General features: G+C 34.1%; 3 protein-coding genes across 3 annotated transcripts; 2 read left to right on the top strand and 1 right to left on the bottom strand.

Annotated features, from left to right (window-relative positions):
* The first annotated feature begins 197 nt into the window (after nt 1-197).
* Nucleotides 198-7,338, top strand: LUBEL (Linear Ubiquitin E3 ligase). Its single transcript, XM_015934160.3, has 9 exons — nt 198-331; nt 389-579; nt 664-888; nt 949-5,814; nt 5,935-6,171; nt 6,246-6,359; nt 6,496-6,641; nt 6,711-6,870; nt 6,955-7,338. The coding sequence occupies exons 1-9, from the start codon at nt 289-291 to the stop codon at nt 6,997-6,999; spliced, it is 6,027 nt and encodes a 2,008-aa protein (XP_015789646.3). The 5' UTR covers nt 198-288; the 3' UTR covers nt 7,000-7,338.
* Nucleotides 7,339-7,620: 282 nt separating this feature from the next.
* Nucleotides 7,621-10,312, bottom strand: CCT1 (chaperonin containing TCP1 subunit 1). Its single transcript, XM_015934176.3, has 7 exons — nt 10,098-10,312; nt 9,761-9,975; nt 9,330-9,538; nt 9,073-9,260; nt 8,864-8,990; nt 8,491-8,790; nt 7,621-8,405 (listed from the first exon to the last, which is right to left on the bottom strand). Exons 1-7 carry the CDS (start codon nt 10,165-10,167, stop codon nt 7,853-7,855), a joined length of 1,662 nt encoding a protein of 553 aa, XP_015789662.1. The 5' UTR covers nt 10,168-10,312; the 3' UTR covers nt 7,621-7,852.
* A 522-nt stretch (nt 10,313-10,834) lies between these two features.
* Nucleotides 10,835-15,977, top strand: LOC107366386 (prestin). Its single transcript, XM_015933979.3, has 3 exons — nt 10,835-12,210; nt 12,319-13,591; nt 14,763-15,977. The coding sequence occupies exons 1-3, from the start codon at nt 11,445-11,447 to the stop codon at nt 15,505-15,507; spliced, it is 2,784 nt and encodes a 927-aa protein (XP_015789465.2). The 5' UTR covers nt 10,835-11,444; the 3' UTR covers nt 15,508-15,977.
* The last annotated feature ends 964 nt before the right edge of the window (nt 15,978-16,941 follow it).

The raw sequence follows: 16,941 nt of genomic DNA, 5'->3' as shown, positions 1-16,941 counted from the left end.
CCTTTACAAAGGTTTAATTTAGATGCAAATGATCTACATGAAAAGCAAATTCATTTGGCTGCCAAAAATTTTTCATCTAAACTTGCAACAAGAATAACTTCCTACGCCAAACCCCATAGTCTTTTTGTAGTCACAATTTTCATCTTCATTTATCCTCATCTTGACTTTAACATTTTTTACAACTTCCTACTTGTTCGTGTGCATAAAGGTTTACAATAAGATTGGTCCAAGTCAAAAAGCTCGTCTTGTACGGAATAAAGTTATATTTTAACTAATTCAGAGTTAACCATGTATCAAAGCAGGATAAAGGAGTCGCCGATGAAAATTATTGGTAAGTGTTTCTCTTGAGTGTTTCAATTTTGGCTGATCAATTTCCTTAATTTGTTAGGACCACCAATGCAAGGGATAACAATGAACCAAACTAGTCAAGGTAATTGTAATTTATGTGGAACTTTGGGAAGTTCAGTTAAATGTGATAGATGTGATTGTAAGACTTTTTGCATGTCATGTGATGATATGTACCACCGTCATCCTAAACGTCGATTCCATCTGAGAAAAGCAATTAATCCAGTTAATCCGGTGGGTATTTAAATTTTCACAGTTTTCCTAAACACATTCACAAAATTATAATTTTGGATTTTTCCATTTTGTTGTGTCCATTAGATGTCACAACGATGTGATAATGTGTCGACTTCAGTCCTTCGTCCTTTACAAGCAACTCTTTCACCCTCACCCTCACCATCATTATCTTCACTGTCGTCATCAAATAATCATTCCGAGATGAAATCAACAGCAATCAAATCAACACAATTCCAGGCTACAGCGACTCCACATCATCCATCAAAAATGCCGATTCCACCTCCTAGAAGGAAAAAGAAGTTACTCGAGGTTAGTATCAAGTTGATTGGTATTCAGCTCAAAATTACTTTAATTATTTTCTTTAATTAGGATCAAAATCGACCATTTTTGCCTCAATTTGGCCAGACACGATTAATCCAATATCAACCTGGATCCAACAGTCAATCAGTTGATCAAATAAACCAATCAGGACGTTATTTCAATGAGCAACAACAGCAACAACAAATGCGACTTAATTACAACTATCTTCGACCATTTGAGGAAGAATATCAAAGAGAAAGCTTGAACAATGGCGCAGGAAGTTCAAATTTGTCCAGTGCTAATAGTAGTAGTTTATCAAGTGAACAATGGTCGAGTGAAGTTGGATCATCAGGAAATGTTCCTCCAGCGCTTCCGATAAAGAAGAAATGGTCTCAATCTTTGCCAAGAAAAAATTTAAGTCTCATGGATTTAACTAGTTCGTATATGAATCCAAATCCAAATGGTTATTATGCTGGAGCTGGGTCACCAATGCACATGATGCCAGGACAAATGATGAACCCTTCTCTTCCTCCTAATTATCCAATGAGTTATAGTCCAACACCTTACCATCCTCATCACCCCGGTCCATATAATATGACATCAGTCTCATTAGCCCAGAGTATGGAAGATTTGGGTCTTGATGATGGTGAAGATCAAGTATCTGATGCAGATTTTCCAGACCATGGTACATTAACAAGGAACAAAAGTCATTTATCTTCTATGATGAGTAGAAGAAATGGATCAATGAAAAGATCTCAAAGTTCATTTTTGGTTAACAATCAATGGCAACAGAAACAGCAACAAATGGTTCAACCTTATTGGATGAATCCAGTTTATCCAATGTATCCAGGTTATCCAATGATGCCAGGGACTCATCACCCTCCATTGCCTCCATCATCGCCATACAACAATGCTCGCGCTTCACCTTCACCGTCATTAAGATCACTTAACATGAATCGTAAAACTCGAAGTGTTTCCAGTAGAGAGCAATCAGTTCGGTCATCAGTTGCTCGTGAAACTTCACCCGCTATGGGGAGAAAATCTTCCTCTTCTTCTCACCATCAACACCATTCTTCTCAATCTCGGAATAAATCTTTTGATCAAAGATCAACTTCGATTCCACGATCACTCACATCATCTCGATATTCAATGAGAGCAAGTGAATCAGACGAGGAAGATGATGGAAACCAGATGAGAAGGAAACACGCCGACAACACTGATGATGATGAAGGTGATTATGCATGTCAATCGGACGAAGAGGAAGATAATGAAGATGAAGACGAAGACGAAGATGATCGATATAGTCAAGCTTCATCATTGGAGCCAAATAAATGGTGGCATTGTTATGCTTGTACCTATGTGAATAAACCCAACTCAGATATATGTGAAATGTGCGGCAAAAGTCATCCAAGTAGATTAAAAAAGATGCGTAATAAGGCCAAAGTAACCAAAGAACCAGTCAAAGAGTCAAAGCCCAACCAATCCAATAGAAATGGCCCAGAAGTGGTGATAACCACTGATTTGATTCGTGAACAAATGGAGATTGAAAAAGAATTGAGACGTCGATTAGAAAATGAGAAGAGAATTGAACGGGAAAATCGTCGACTTGAAAAGAAAGAAGAAAAAAAACGCAATCAATATTTATCAACACCTTCAATTGATGAGAATTATGACGTTGGTGATAACAATATATCAAATCCTTTGATTCCTTCAACTTCAAACTCATCAGTAATACCAGCAACAACAACAATCAGAACGGAATCGATTCAAAGAGTTGATTCCATAAGGGCTAAGAACGATTCTAAAGTGAGTTACAAAACAAACAAAAACTCGAATAGTACAAGTTCAATGAATAATGATCATTATGAAGGTGACCATTATCTCAATAAGAATAATGTATCTCAAGTCAAAGCTTCTGGTAATATCGAGGATGAATTAGATTGGCCTGACTCTGTGATAAGTTCAGGTGATAAAAATCGTAAAAAAGAAGGTGAAAGGTCATTTGGTTCTCCAACAAATTTTCAAGACATTGAGGCCACATTTGCTAAATTAGAACAAGAAATTGATTCAATTAGAAATTCAAACAAAAAAGAAACTGGTAACAAAGATATTTCTTTAGATGAAAACAAAACAAATGAACCTAAAAAGACTGATGACAATACAAAATCAAAGTCTGATCCACAAGTCAGTCTAAAAGATGTAAATGAAAAACCGAAAGTACAAACTTCAACTGCGAGTAATATTGCTGCAAATAGTAATCTCGAGACAGAAAAAATCACTAAATCTAACAATAACGAATCAAGTGAGATCAAGAAAGAAACTACAGCAGCGCAAAATAACGAATCAAAAACAACAGTTGATGAAAAAGTTAGCGATACAACTATCCCAACAAATACTTCACCGCAAATGGTGAATCAACCAGTAAGTCAAAGTACGCAATTGGTACCTAGCTCACAAATTCCGATGTCTCTACCTACAATTTATCAACAATCAGGTCAGCAAATGTATCCTCCGTTCACAAATCAATATCCGATGATGGGACAACAGTTAACTCCAATAAACTCTGGTACAGCTTTTCCAAATTATGATGTTAATAGATTAAGATCCAACAGTTATGTGGGACTGAATTCACCACCGACGGATATCATTAATAATCCTTTAGCTATTTATGCGTCAAATTATCAACCTCCAGGATCGTCTATGTACAATTACCCAATGAACAATTTACCTCTAAATCAATCAAGTCCTCATATGATTCTAGATTCAAATTCATTCTCTTTCCGATCCGATCAAAATGCTTTGCATAATATGGGACAGCTGGGTGGATTCAATTCTAAATACATGAGCAATGAAAATTTATCAATTGATAATCGTTCTAATCAAGGGTTACCTTCAATGGGTACTCAAGGAGTAGCTACAGTCTCTTCGGCTCAATCTCAGCTTCAGTCTGGCTTCCAAATGTTTAAATTACTTCGTGATGCTGAGAAAAAAGGTTTCACAGCAGATGACATTGAGATAGCATTGACATTTAATTCAACTTCACCTTTAGACTGGTTGGACGAGAATTGGAACAATATGGTTGAAACTGTCTTAACTTTGTCGAATAATCAGCTGGTACAAAATGAGAAGAAAAGACTTGGTAAAAAATATAAATTAACAGCCATTGATTTAGTAACCACTAAAGATGCCAAATCAGCTCTTCGATCAACCAAAGGTAATATTTGGCAAGCAATTGATAAATGTGTCCAAAAAAAGGAAGATGATAAAACAGTTGACAAAAAAGACATTAAATCATTCAGTCTTGATATTGAAGAATCTGGTTCTGGTAAATCAAATATGGATGCAGTTCCAATTAACTTACTTTCTTCCAACGAGGCGAGTCAAAACTTGAAGGCAAAAAGCCCAACATTCAATGAGAAAGATTCAAAACAAGATGAAATATCAATCTCAAGATCTTCTTCATCGTCTGGAGAATATTTTTCTGAAGTTTCAGAAGAAAATGATTCTGATACTGATGGTCGATTATTAAATGTTGAAGTCAGGAATTTTGATGCTTTTGATGAAACTGAAGAGATTGAAACTCAAGGAACGGAAGCAAAAGATGAGCAAGAATTAGAAGCTGACGAGGTAAACGAGGTTGAAGAACACGATGAATACGAGGAAGAGGAAGATGAAGACGAAGTAGATGAAGATGTAGATAATGAGGAGCTCGTCAGGTTACGATCAGATTCCTTTGAAGGCGACGAGGACAATGATAATGATAAAAATGTTGACGAAGATGAAGCAGAGATGGAAGATTATGAAAATTTAAGGAGAAGTTTAGAGCAAAGGTTAACGCAATTAGGCTTAAACAGTATTGATGAATATATTGATGACTCGGACGAGGATAAAGAAGATGATAAAGAGGATGGAAATAAGGATAAAGACAATGAGTTTGGTCAAGAATTTGAGATCCTCAATAAAGACGACTTTAGTTCAAACGATTCAGACAAATGGAGTGAACAATCAAGCGAGCAATCAAGTGACCAAGACAAAGATAACGAAGTAATTGATCAGCTGGCACTTCCACGACAACCTGTAACAAAAGAACGTTCAATTTCTCCATTAACCATTGACTTGGAAGAGACACTTAAATCATCGGTTGAATGTTTAGAAACACTTTATCGAACCTCGCTTCAAACTGATCCTAATACATCAAACCAATTAATAGATGAGAATCAACTAACTACAATAAATGAACCAGGACCATCACAAGAAACAAAAACATCAAACAAGTTGAAAGAAAAGCCCAAAAAAGGTTTAAATAAAAAGCTAAAAGTAACTAAAGAGTTAGCCAATCGAAACAAAGAAAAAGATAAGCAGCTGCAGGATCTGAATCCAAGTGCGACATCAACATCGTTAAGCAAAGACAGCAGTGATAACGGTAAAGGCCAGCAAACTTTAATTCCAGCGATTCCAATTACAAGTTTACCAGTTATCGACAAGGAATCACTTAACCCACATTTTGGTTATGCTCGGTCAGCCTATGAGTGCGAATTATGTGCTGGGTCATTTCATATTCGTGATATGGTTTCACTTATTTCATGTACTCACAAAGCTTGTATCAACTGTTTAAGACAATATTTTGCGGTTCAAATTCGTGAAGCTCAAGTATTTATTATAACATGCCCTTTCTGCTCGGAGCCCAGTATGTCTCCTGACGATGAAGACTCAGTCTGCGATTATTTATCGCTTCTTGATCAATTGGTTAAATCATTGGTTACAGCTGATCTTCATGAGCTCTGGCAACGCAAGGTTCGTGATAAAGTTTTATCAAAAGATCCATCATTTAGCTGGTGTACCAATTGTTCATCTGGTTTTATTGCCTCCAATCCTGCTGCTAAAACAATTACATGTCCTGATTGTCAAATAGTTACTTGTGCCTCTTGTCATAAGGTGAAAATTGTATTCAAACCTTTGATCTATATTATGTTGATTTGTTATTATAATAATAATATAATACATTACATTGTAAATCTCAATTTACTGAATTTCCGCTCTCTTTTGAAAAATTAGGTTTGGGAAGAGCAACACAATGGAATTACCTGTGATCAGTTTACTGAATGGAAACGCCTGAATGATCCTGAATATTCAGAAAACCAGTTGGATCTTCATTTGAAACAGTTTGGCATAGATTGTCCCAAATGCCATTTCCACTATGAATTATCTAAAGGTGGCTGTATGCATTTCCATTGCATCCAATGTTCCCATGATTTTTGTGGTGGATGTAGACAGCCTTTTAGATTGGGATCAGTAAGTTTCTTTTACTCATGAATCCATTTTTAAATGCTGAGAATTGTTAAATTTGCGTTACATTTTTCTTATAGAAATGTTCAGTTTCTAACTGGTGTGATAAACTCGGTTTACATGCACATCATCCTCGTAACTGTCTATTTTATTTACGAGATAAAGAAGTTGACGAATTACGTAAATTATTAGATGTAAGTAACAGAGTTTTCCTTGATTGACTTTATAATGTTTTGACCCTTTGAATAGCTTGATTTTGGACATTTTCCTGTGCTTTTGTAGTTCATAGACCCAACCATAGTTCAAATATTTGTCTTTTTTCTCTTATAGATGAATAACGTTGAATACAAATATAATGAGGATAAACAATCAACAAATGAATCTCGGGTTTGTATGATAATGGAGCAAAAAGAGTATCCTGAAGGGCTAAAAGACATGCCTTGCGGCAGTAATCTTGAAACTGCGGGAGTATGCAAGTAAGTTTTTGATTCCGATCTTATGCTATCCAAATGTGATTAGTTAACATTTAAATTTTTACTTTGAAGACAACATTACATTGAATATCTTGGAGGACTTATCTTTGAACATGGAATAGACCCAATTGAGATATTCACAGAAGATGAATTGATTCATGTTTTAAGACGAAGCAAAGTGACTCTGCCGACTAAAAAATACGGACAAGATTATCGGAATATTTTGTGTGAGGTGAGCATGGTGAACGTAAACTACACTGGTTATCGGGATATCAAATGACTATGTGATTGACATTAATTTTTTTCTATTTTTTAGACAATCAAAAAGGAATGTCCATTGATTAAAGACCCCATCAAGTAACATGTTTTTTCAATTTGATATTATAGTTGGCTATTATGGACTGGTTTGGTGCAAACCTGTAAATCAATGACAAAATAATTATTGTTTCAAGATTGCTGAATTTTATTATTTAATTAAGATGAATGGGATCGGAAGCAATTAGATCCAGAAAAAGATTATATTGAAAACTTATTTCTACTTTCAACTAAAACTACATAAGATGCTAGAGCAGATGCGGAAAAAGACAGTAAGTGATGGAGATGAAAATGAATTCAACTTTAAAACAATCGATAAACTCAATCTGTCATTATCAAGTGTATAATAAATAGAAACTGAATTATTAAATAAAAGTTATTGAAACAGACTGAAGACTTTGATTTTTTTAAATTAAATTAATACAAGATAAAATATATGCTGACAAGTGAGACTAGAGTGATCAAGTTTCCTAGACCTCCCTCTAACTCTAATTAATAATTGCACTATCGAATTCTTTTTGCAAAATTTCAAGTGTGATAAGCTTGAACGATAAATTATTAGCTTCATAAAAAATAAACGTTGAATATAGCAAGCTTCATATCTGAAGAAAGCACTGAAATTTAATACTTGCAGCAAACATGTGGCATAAAATGTGTGCAAAAACGATTTTCTTTTATGTATCATTAATTGAAAAATTTAATCAGTTAATTTTAGTAAAAAGTTTGACTGAAATACAATGAGATATTTGTTAAGTTATTCGTTTGGAAACATAAGAAGTACTCATGTTTCATCAGGTTATCATCTCGATTTTACCTTTTGATGAAAGGAAATTGTTAATAAGCTGAAGATTTAGGCATTTTTCAGTTTTCCTTAATTTAAGCCGTTTTATCATGCAAGATTATTCATCACCATAGCACCCACCATAATCTTTGTCTGTCTTTTCTTTATCGAGTTTGATCAAATCATCAATACGCAGAATAGTAATTGCAGCCTCCGTAGCAAATTTAAGTGACTTTATTTTAGAGATTGCTGGTTCTAAAACACCGGCAGCTACACTATCTCGAACGGTTCCTTCAGTAAGATCAAGGCCATACCATTTATAGGTACTGTTCTCTGGTTTACTTTGGTAAGAGTTGTGGTAAGCTCGAAGCTTAGCAATCAAATCAGTAGCATCTTTAGCAGCATTAACAGCCAAAGTTTTTGGAATAACGAGCATTGCTCGTGCGAACTCAGCGATAGCTAATTGTTCCCTAGAGCTAATTGAAGTAGCAAAGCTTTCTAAGTAAATTGAGAGAGCCGCTTCGACAGCCCCTCCACCGGGTACAACTCTTTTGGATTCCATAACTCTTTTAACAACATTTAATGCATCAGTTAAGGATCTTTCAACTTCATCCAAGAAATATTCATTTGGTCCCCGTAAAATGATGGAGCTTGCATTATGATTCTTCATTCTATAGAGAAAAATATTTTAAAACAAATGTTTAAATTATTATGAATAAATAAAAAAGTAAAACGCATCATTAAACTAAATCTTACCCTTTTATAAGAATTACTTCATCGTCAGAAATTCGTTCAACTACAACCTCTTCAGCTTCACCTAAATTCGAAGTTTCGAAAGCTTCATCGCCATCCATATTCGCCATGGTAGAGATCATGGTAGCTCCTGATGCTTTTGCAATTTTTTTCAGATCAACTTTTCTGACGCGTCTTACTCCCATTGCACCAGCTTCGACAAGATACTTAGCACACATCTCATCAATTCCACCAGTTGTAAGAATAACATTAGCACCAGCGGCAATAATTTTTTGCATGCGTTCTTTGGCAATATCACATTCTCTACAAAAACATAATAGGTTATTAATGATTGATTTTATCAAAACGAAGTTAATTGCTTTGGGAAAATATCTACCTTTTTCTTATAGCTTCTAATTCAGCTGGTTCGTTAATCAAAACTTGTACTCCAAGCTTCATCTTCACCTTTTGGAGAGAAAAGTCCAAACATGCTATTTTAGCAGTTTTAATGATCTTAGGCATAGCTAAAAATAGGAATAATGAAAATTGATTAAGGAGCTATCTAATTTGAACATCAGGTAACATATTTAAAGAGACAGTACACACCTTGATTAGCCAGGGAACAATTGAGGGCGTAACCATGAACGTTCACGCTATCCCTGGTACTCTTTCCCTGAGCTTTGAGTATCCTAATGTTCTTAATTGGATAGATTACAGACTTCGCGTCATCAGTTTTGGTGAATTTAACCGTATTTGCAGCATCCACAACGAGAGCGGCGAAAAAATCAGAGTCTCTGAAAATCGAGAACGAAGTGTGTTAAAATAAATAGAAATCATTGAGTAAATTATATGAAAAAACCTACTGGCCAATTAATTTAGAAGAAAGAGAAGTTTTAACGGCATTAACAACACATTCTTGTCCAAGAGTATCACTATCAATGCTCATAACGTCTTGGATGAATTTGCATGCTTCCTTACATGCTAGCCGGTAACCACTTATGATCGAAGTTGGATGGATTTTACATGATACCAGTTCATCAGCATTTTTCAAGAGTTCAGCTGCCATTAGAACCTAGTAAAAAACATAGAGAAATGTATCAAACGAATGAGTCTCTCGGTAAGCAAATAATCACCGAAAGTCAATTTAAGAGTGAACAGATCTAATTTACCCATTCTTGTTTTGTATAATATCATAGAGAATGTCAATACATTAGACAAGATATGGGCTGTGAGATACTCTTCAACTCTTCACATGACTAATCCAACAATATTCAGAGCTTTGCTGATAACTTACAACAGTAGTAGTTCCATCACCGACTTCTTGATCCTGCAAGTCTGCTAAATCTACTAGAACCTTAGCAGCTGGGTGTTCGACTTCTAAAAGCTTAAGAATTGTTGCTCCATCATTGGTTACAGTGACATCTCCGATATCATCGACCAACATTTTATCCAGACCGATAGGACCAAAACTAGATTTTATGACATTACTAATGGCAGAACATGCCATAACTAATAAATAAAACAAATGATTAATTAATGAGTCAATTTAAAACATCTTCATAGAGAAAAAGATGAAAGAGCTGGCCAGACTAAATAAGGGTGAGGACAATGAAAAACAAAGCATTACATACCATTTTGGGTTCTAACAGAGTTACCTGTTATCCTTTGTCCTTGGACAGTTAACATACCAGTGGTTGACATATTGATTCAAGTCGAAAGTGGACTAAACAACGTTCTAAAAATTAAATATTGTCAAAGATTAGAAAATTAACTAATTGATTAAACAATTTAAATTCACGCTAAGGAAACCTAGTAAAACAGAAACGTGCTTCAGCTAAAACAATTTTCCAATTTATGAAAGCAACGCCATCTCTTGAATGCCATTTGTTTAACAAAAAGATGAAATTCATCTTGAATAAAACATGGAAAACAATGAATTTTAGTTCATTATTTCTGGGAATCACCATTACATTACTATTACCGATAGATTACTGAATTCTAGGATTTAGAGTGTGATCATCAATTAAATAATGCAATCTAAATCTTGCGATCCTATAAGTTAAAGTCTAAAAACTATTTGAATTTTATCTCAAGTAAATTAACCATTTACGGATCTAATTGTCTCATCGTCACAAGAATTGATTTGAAATGTAAACACGAGCGACTTTTAAATACATTAACTTAAATTAATGATAAAATTATGGTTAGAGTTGATCAAATTTAAATGTATACAGTAATTGTTTAATATTGATACAAATTCAATTGAATTAAAAGGTAAACAAATAGATGAGCATGAAATTAGAATAGATAATTGAATAATGAATTAAAAGCGCAAGATTATGTTAAAATGTATCATTCAGTTGTATTGGAATCCCAAACCAGTCAATAAGATGTAAAATGCTTGTGATATATTTTTTATAATTTTCACGGCAAATCATTTGCGCATCAACCCCAATCATCAATTTCATCATCATCATCATCTTGATCATCATTATCATCATTATCAACATTGTCAAACCTCAAGTCATAAATAAGTTTACATTTTGAAGCAACAGTCTTCTCTTTTCATTTTTGCGCCAAGTTTTGTTATTAAGTGATGCTTTGTTTTTCCCTCTAACATGCACACAATTAATCACCATAATTCAAAATTAAAAATATATTCCTACGTTTAATTATCTATTGTTAAATCTAATTGATTTCGGACCATCAACTATTTAACTATCCTTTATTTCATTAACAATTGGTTCTTAATTGTGTGTAACTCTGCTCTTCAAATTTCATTGTTTTCCCTTGTTTACGGCTATGTGCGTTCACAGCTTAACACTCTTTATTCACTAGTCATCTTCATTTTGTCCATTATTATTTTCTTCCTCTATACTTCATTTTTTCCTCCTATTAATACTGAGTATTGAATTGTAATTAATCTTTTTAATGGTTTAAAATTTTAGTTCAGTCAAATTTTAATCAAAAAACATCAAATGGATAATAGTGACAATGATAAAACAATCAACAACACTTTCTCCAACAAGACTGTTAACTCTTCCAATGCAGTAACCAACAACTTTGTTCCTTCACCGACAGCCCTAATCGTCTACCAGGATGAACAATCAAAGTCAACATATACCGGCCGATTGACCAGAAAATTTTCAAGTGAAGGTCATCTTCAAATTGCAAATTCTTACAATTATAACAAGATAGCTGATGAGACTAAAATTTGCGAGAAAAAAGCTGATGACTTCAATCACATTGGGTTAACGCCAATCATCAAATATCCTCGGGATCCAGTTATTCGTTCAGGATCGGCTGAACCAAGACCAGGTGTGCTTTTTGAATCAACTGTTGAGATAACCAGTTGTTCCAATTCTGGAGGATTTACTAGTAATCGTCAATCTTACAATTTACCCGAATTTAATGAACAATATGAGGTTATTAAAGGTTCCCAACGGACCAGCCTTAAAATGGGAAACAAGGTTGTTTCCTTTCTTAAACCACACTTTTCCGTCGACTATATTAACCGAAAATTAGTTAAGTTGTTTCCTATTCTGGCCTGGCTAAGAAATTACAATGTGCGTAAAAATTTAATCGTCGATATCATCGCTGGTTTGACCATTCTTGTATTTCAAGTCCCTCAATCAATGGGTTATTCATTGATTGCTCGCGTTCCTCCGGTTCATGGGTTATACACCAGTTTCTTTCCAGCCCTTGTTTACTCTTTCATGGGAACCTCAAGACATTGTGCTGTTGGTAAGTAATTTGATTCCTACCCTAGTAGATATTATATTACATCTTAATCTTTCCTTAACCCTTCCCTACATCAACTTTACTGTTGAATTAATTTTTTTCTTTTCTTAGGAACCTTTGCTGTTGTATCTCTCATGACGGGTAGCCTAATAGCCCAAGTACTTGAACCTAAGGGATTCCGACCTGTTGATAAACCAGAAGAAGCAGTTGAGATTGCTATAGCAATTTCATTTCTGATTGGATTGTATCAATTAGTTTTTGGTATTTTTCGTCTCGGATTTTTCTCGGTTTACATGTCTGAACAACTAATTTCTGGTTTTACAACAGCCTGTTCTTTTTACGTATTTACCTCTCAAATATCTTATTTATTTGGTCTTCATCTTCCCTACCGATCCGGTCCATTGGCATTAATTTATACTTACAAAGATCTAGTCTGCAACTTTGATGCCATTAATGTACCCACTCTAATCATATCTGTTACCTGTTGTCTCATCATTTTAGCATTCAAATTTGTGATTAATCCTCTACTTGCTCGTCACACTTCTCTTTCTATACCTTTCCCAATTGAATTGGTTCTTGTAATCCTGTCCACCGTTATTTCCGACATTTTCTCAATTCGTGAACGCTGGGGAGTCCAAGTTGTCGGTCCTATACCTAGAGGGCTTCCATTACCCCAACATCCAAGACTGGATCTGATTCGTGAGCTTGCCATATCAACCATACCCCTTGCTATAGTAGCATACTCTTTAACAATCTCAGTAGGTAAAATATTTGCCAATAGACACAAATACAAGGTTGATCCTAATCAAGAATTACTTGCCCTTGGAACAACCAACCTGATTAGTTGCCTATTCTCGTGTATTCCTTCGGCGGCCTCTCTTTCACGATCAGCAGTCCAAGAAAGTTCTGGTGGACGAACTCAATTGGTATCACTAGTCAACTGTGTTGGCTTGTTATTTGTCCTTCTTTATGCTGGTCCATTACTTTCAGAGCTACCAAATTGTGTATTAGCAGCCATAATTGTGGTCGCTCTTAAAACTCTTCTCATCCAGGTCAAAGATTTCGCCAACTATTGGCGTATCTCTAAACTCGATGCTTCCATTTGGTTAATAACCTTTTTTGCTGTCATCCTTCTTGATGTTGATATCGGCCTTTATGTTGGTCTAGGTTACTCTTTACTTACACTAATCTACAAATCACAACGACCCAAGATATATCTTCTTGGTTTTGTTAACAATTCAGATGTTTATGTTCCAGTTAATCGTTATGCTTCAGCCAACGAAATACCTGGAGTTAAAATTTACCAATTTTGTGGTCCTCTTCATTTCGCCAACATTGAATATTTTCACAAAGGATTGGCACGTAAAACAGGAGTATCTGTAAAGTGAGTCCTTGTCAGCATCTATTATTTATTTCTATTAGAAATTCATTCTCTTCTTTTTCACCATCAATCAATAATTAAATTTTCTCAGTGTCATCCATAGTCTGGATAACAATATAATGAAACAGGGAGAGAAAGAGAGAAAGAAAGAATCTAATTATCTCAAATCAATTAGATTTAGAGGCAAGTTGACGTCTTAAAATTTATTTTCGTCGACCTTTTCGCCTTCTTTCAACCCAAATTGCTTATTATTAATTTTGATTCCTCTTGAACTAATCATTCTCCAGTTGTAAGAATAATTTCCAAGATTTTTTTCATTCGCATTCTCATATAAATACATGGAACTCATCAGACTGGTCCAATTAGAAGGTTAGAGGAAAAGTTGAGGGGTGAAGTGGATTTGACGTGGTATACAGATTCCTTGAAAAATTCACTTCAAAAAGATTCAAGGTTTTCTTTTTTTCAAAACATATTGCAAAAAAAAGATGATAATGATGATGTGTGATTATTATCTCTAGGAACTATGTATTGGTTTTCATCTTCATCAACTATAACGCTTTTATTGTCATCATGTCAAAACAGTTGAGAGTCTGAGAAGGATCGAGTTTTTTAGAGAAGGTTTGATGTAAAATAGAGTAAAGAATCTTATATTGATCATGATAAACACAGAGAATAACAATGAATAACCAGAGAGATCAGAAAGTCTAAAGGACAGCCTTTAGATGATTCATCCAATTTTGTTCATCTTCTATTCTCTCTTTCTCATCATCTTATTACGAAACAAATTTTCATTCCATTCCATTGTAAACCTGATACAGATAAAAATATGATTAATATGGGATAACCTTGTCTTTGTTGCCACAATTTCATGTCCTTACCATTGAACAAAAAGGTTTCATTCAGTTTATCCTGAGTCTTCTGTATTTTAAATTAAAATATCAAGTGTACATTCATGACGAAAGAATGAGAAAAGAAAAAAAAATGAATGAATTAAAATGATGAAAAGCAATGGAGAAGCCAAAAGTTATGATTAAAGTCATCAATATTCAATTGTTACAGTGAGAGCTTACGGTCCAATTAGTAACAACAATAAATCTATATCTAATTTTATGACAAACAATTTATTTCTCAACATTATTAATTAATCTGTTATTTTTTGTTCATTTTTATTCAGAGGTGTTTTGACGGAAAAGAAAAGGCGCAAGAAAAGAGACAAAAAATGGTCAACATGCGAGTTGACCCACCGATTGGATTTGGTTTCTGGTTTAGATGGTTTCGATGGATCTCTGAATAGCGTTATTCCAGTCCACTTGTCCCATATCATTATTGATTGTTCAATGTTTTCCTACATTGATGTTACAGGAGTCCGTCAATTACGGTCGACAATTCAAGAGTATGCACACATTGGCGTTGAAACGTTTCTCGCCTGTGTTGCTACTCATGTCCAGAAGATGCTTGAAAAGGATGGATTCTTTATTGATATTCCACCTTCCCATGTTTACCTAACAATCCATGATGCTGTTGATAATGCTCTCAAAGTCAGACAGTCTCGATTTAAATCATCCAAAGGGTCACAAAGCTCCTCTCTCAATGGATCTCCTTCTTGCTCAACTTTCACCTTGAATCATGATGGTAATGCAGATGATAAAGATAATATTGAAATATGTAATGAAAAAAGTGAAATCAACAACAACAGCAACAATAATAATAATAAAAATCATCTTCAATATCAACAATTTCATCAAAGTCATCATCAACATCCAAAACAACAACAACAACAACAGGATAACCATTATCAGCGGACATCAAAACGTCTTTCTAATCGGAATGATCTTTTAGACGATGAAAATCATTCTCATGAAGATGATCTAAGCGAGAAAAGTAAATTCCTGTGTTGCCCGAAAGCTCATTCCCCTTAGAAACTGACACTGAATGCCATTGAGTTGTCACACTTTAATATCCATATCAATTATTTCTCGTTAATTTAATTATTTACGATGAAGTTCATTTTTTCTTGTTCATTTTCTTTTAGTCTATTCTCTCTCCCACTCTTAAGTTGACTTTTTACCCGCTGTTTATTCATTTATCCATCATTGATCCTGAAATGATCTGTCACGTTTTGTTTTGCTTTGTGATTAATTGTTTCAAATTGATTGTTTTATTTTGTATCAAGAATACAGTGTAGAGTTAATTGGCAAACAAAATTATTTTCATCGCCCGTTGACTTTAATTTGCTGAAAGAGAAGGGTAAAGGAAGAAAAAGGTGAACAAGAAAATTGTCAATTTCATTCTGCTGTTTTTGAATAACCATTGTTATTATCAATTGTTTTCTTTTCTCTTCGTTCTGGTATAAAATATAAATCTAATAAATATTATTTTCCACTTTCTAGTTCTCGACCTTCTTATTTATTCTTCATTTTCTTCTCACTGTCCAATCTCGTGTTATATAAGCTCGTCGTGCCTTTTTGTCCATTTGCGTCATCAGATTAATGTTCAAATTTTATGCTTCAAAATACAATAACATTACATGGTCAATTCAGGCACAAAGGGAAAATTTAATGGCTGTTTGGTTGAGAAGAGCTTCCAAGGCTTTTAAGGTTCACAATACGGACAACAGTCAATGGAGAGCGAAGCTGATAGTTGAGTATCAAAATTTGTCTGAAATGAGAAATTAAATCAAGATTAAGCAGCAAAAACACAGAATTCAAGAAATTTACTGAAAGAACAGACTAATTCAATAGTCAGAAAATTCAAGTAAAGCATATTTCAGAGTCAGATCCTGAATGATAAAAATTTACATCTTCTATTACCAACAAAGTCGTTATTAAAAATATTTTGCTATAATATTATTTCAAATATTTGGTTGTAATACAAATAAATTTTAGATCAAGGTGATTAGTTTTAGCTCAAAGACACAAGATTATCAATGAAAATTAAGAGCTAATTTTATTGGCCAATCAATTTCCATCTTTAAAATATACATCGTATTAGGCAAATGTTCATAATTGCTGAAAAATTTTGATGAACCAAGCTTGAATTTTCATCACTGAATCTTTGAAACAGTTTGAAAGTGTTAACTGTCAACTTTGTGGTTTGACATGATTAAGGGGCGATAATATTACCAAAATATCACCATTTGACTCATGTTTCATTTTTAGTTATCATCCTTAGTAGCATTAAACTAAATGGTACAAACTGTATTCTGAATGAGAGAAGTTGAATCGCCTTTGGCAATTCAGTCTTAATAGTTTATTTATTGTGAATTTTTCGCCTCAAAGTACTAGAAAAATCTACACGAGTCATCTGATGTTTTGTTTATGAAATACGAGTGCATTTTGAATGCATATTTACAC

The sequence above is a fragment of the Tetranychus urticae genome, chromosome 2 (genome assembly GCF_039701765.1).
Source record: "Tetranychus urticae isolate SD_2017Ah chromosome 2, NJAU_TeUrti_SD_1.0, whole genome shotgun sequence".
NCBI lineage: Eukaryota > Metazoa > Arthropoda > Arachnida > Trombidiformes > Tetranychidae > Tetranychus > Tetranychus urticae.
The sequence above is the reverse complement of the archived record's forward strand: the minus strand, read 5'-3'. Positions and strand labels throughout refer to the sequence as shown.

What these genes read in the sequence shown, in the direction of transcription:
- LUBEL (XM_015934160.3), top strand. Translation starts at nt 289, where the DNA reads ATGTATCAAAGCAGGATAAAGGAGTCGCCGATGAAAATTATTG. An exon ending in GTCGCCGATGAAAATTATTG is followed by an intron (nt 332 to 388) that starts GTAAGTGTTTCT and finishes TTAATTTGTTAG; the next exon opens with GACCACCAATGCAAGGGATA. An exon ending in GAAACTGCGGGAGTATGCAA is followed by an intron (nt 6,642 to 6,710) that starts GTAAGTTTTTGA and finishes TTTACTTTGAAG; the next exon opens with ACAACATTACATTGAATATC.
- CCT1 (XM_015934176.3), bottom strand. Translation starts at nt 10,167, where the DNA reads ATGTCAACCACTGGTATGTTAACTGTCCAAGGACAAAGGATAACAGGT. An exon ending in TCTTCTAAATTAATTGGCCA is followed by an intron (nt 9,261 to 9,329) that starts GTAGGTTTTTTC and finishes CTCGATTTTCAG; the next exon opens with AGACTCTGATTTTTTCGCCG. An exon ending in GAAGTAATTCTTATAAAAGG is followed by an intron (nt 8,406 to 8,490) that starts GTAAGATTTAGT and finishes TTTTCTCTATAG; the next exon opens with AATGAAGAATCATAATGCAA.
- LOC107366386 (XM_015933979.3), top strand. Translation starts at nt 11,445, where the DNA reads ATGGATAATAGTGACAATGATAAAACAATCAACAACACTTTCTCCAAC. An exon ending in CTCAAGACATTGTGCTGTTG is followed by an intron (nt 12,211 to 12,318) that starts GTAAGTAATTTG and finishes TTCTTTTCTTAG; the next exon opens with GAACCTTTGCTGTTGTATCT. An exon ending in AAAACAGGAGTATCTGTAAA is followed by an intron (nt 13,592 to 14,762) that starts GTGAGTCCTTGT and finishes ATTTTTATTCAG; the next exon opens with AGGTGTTTTGACGGAAAAGA.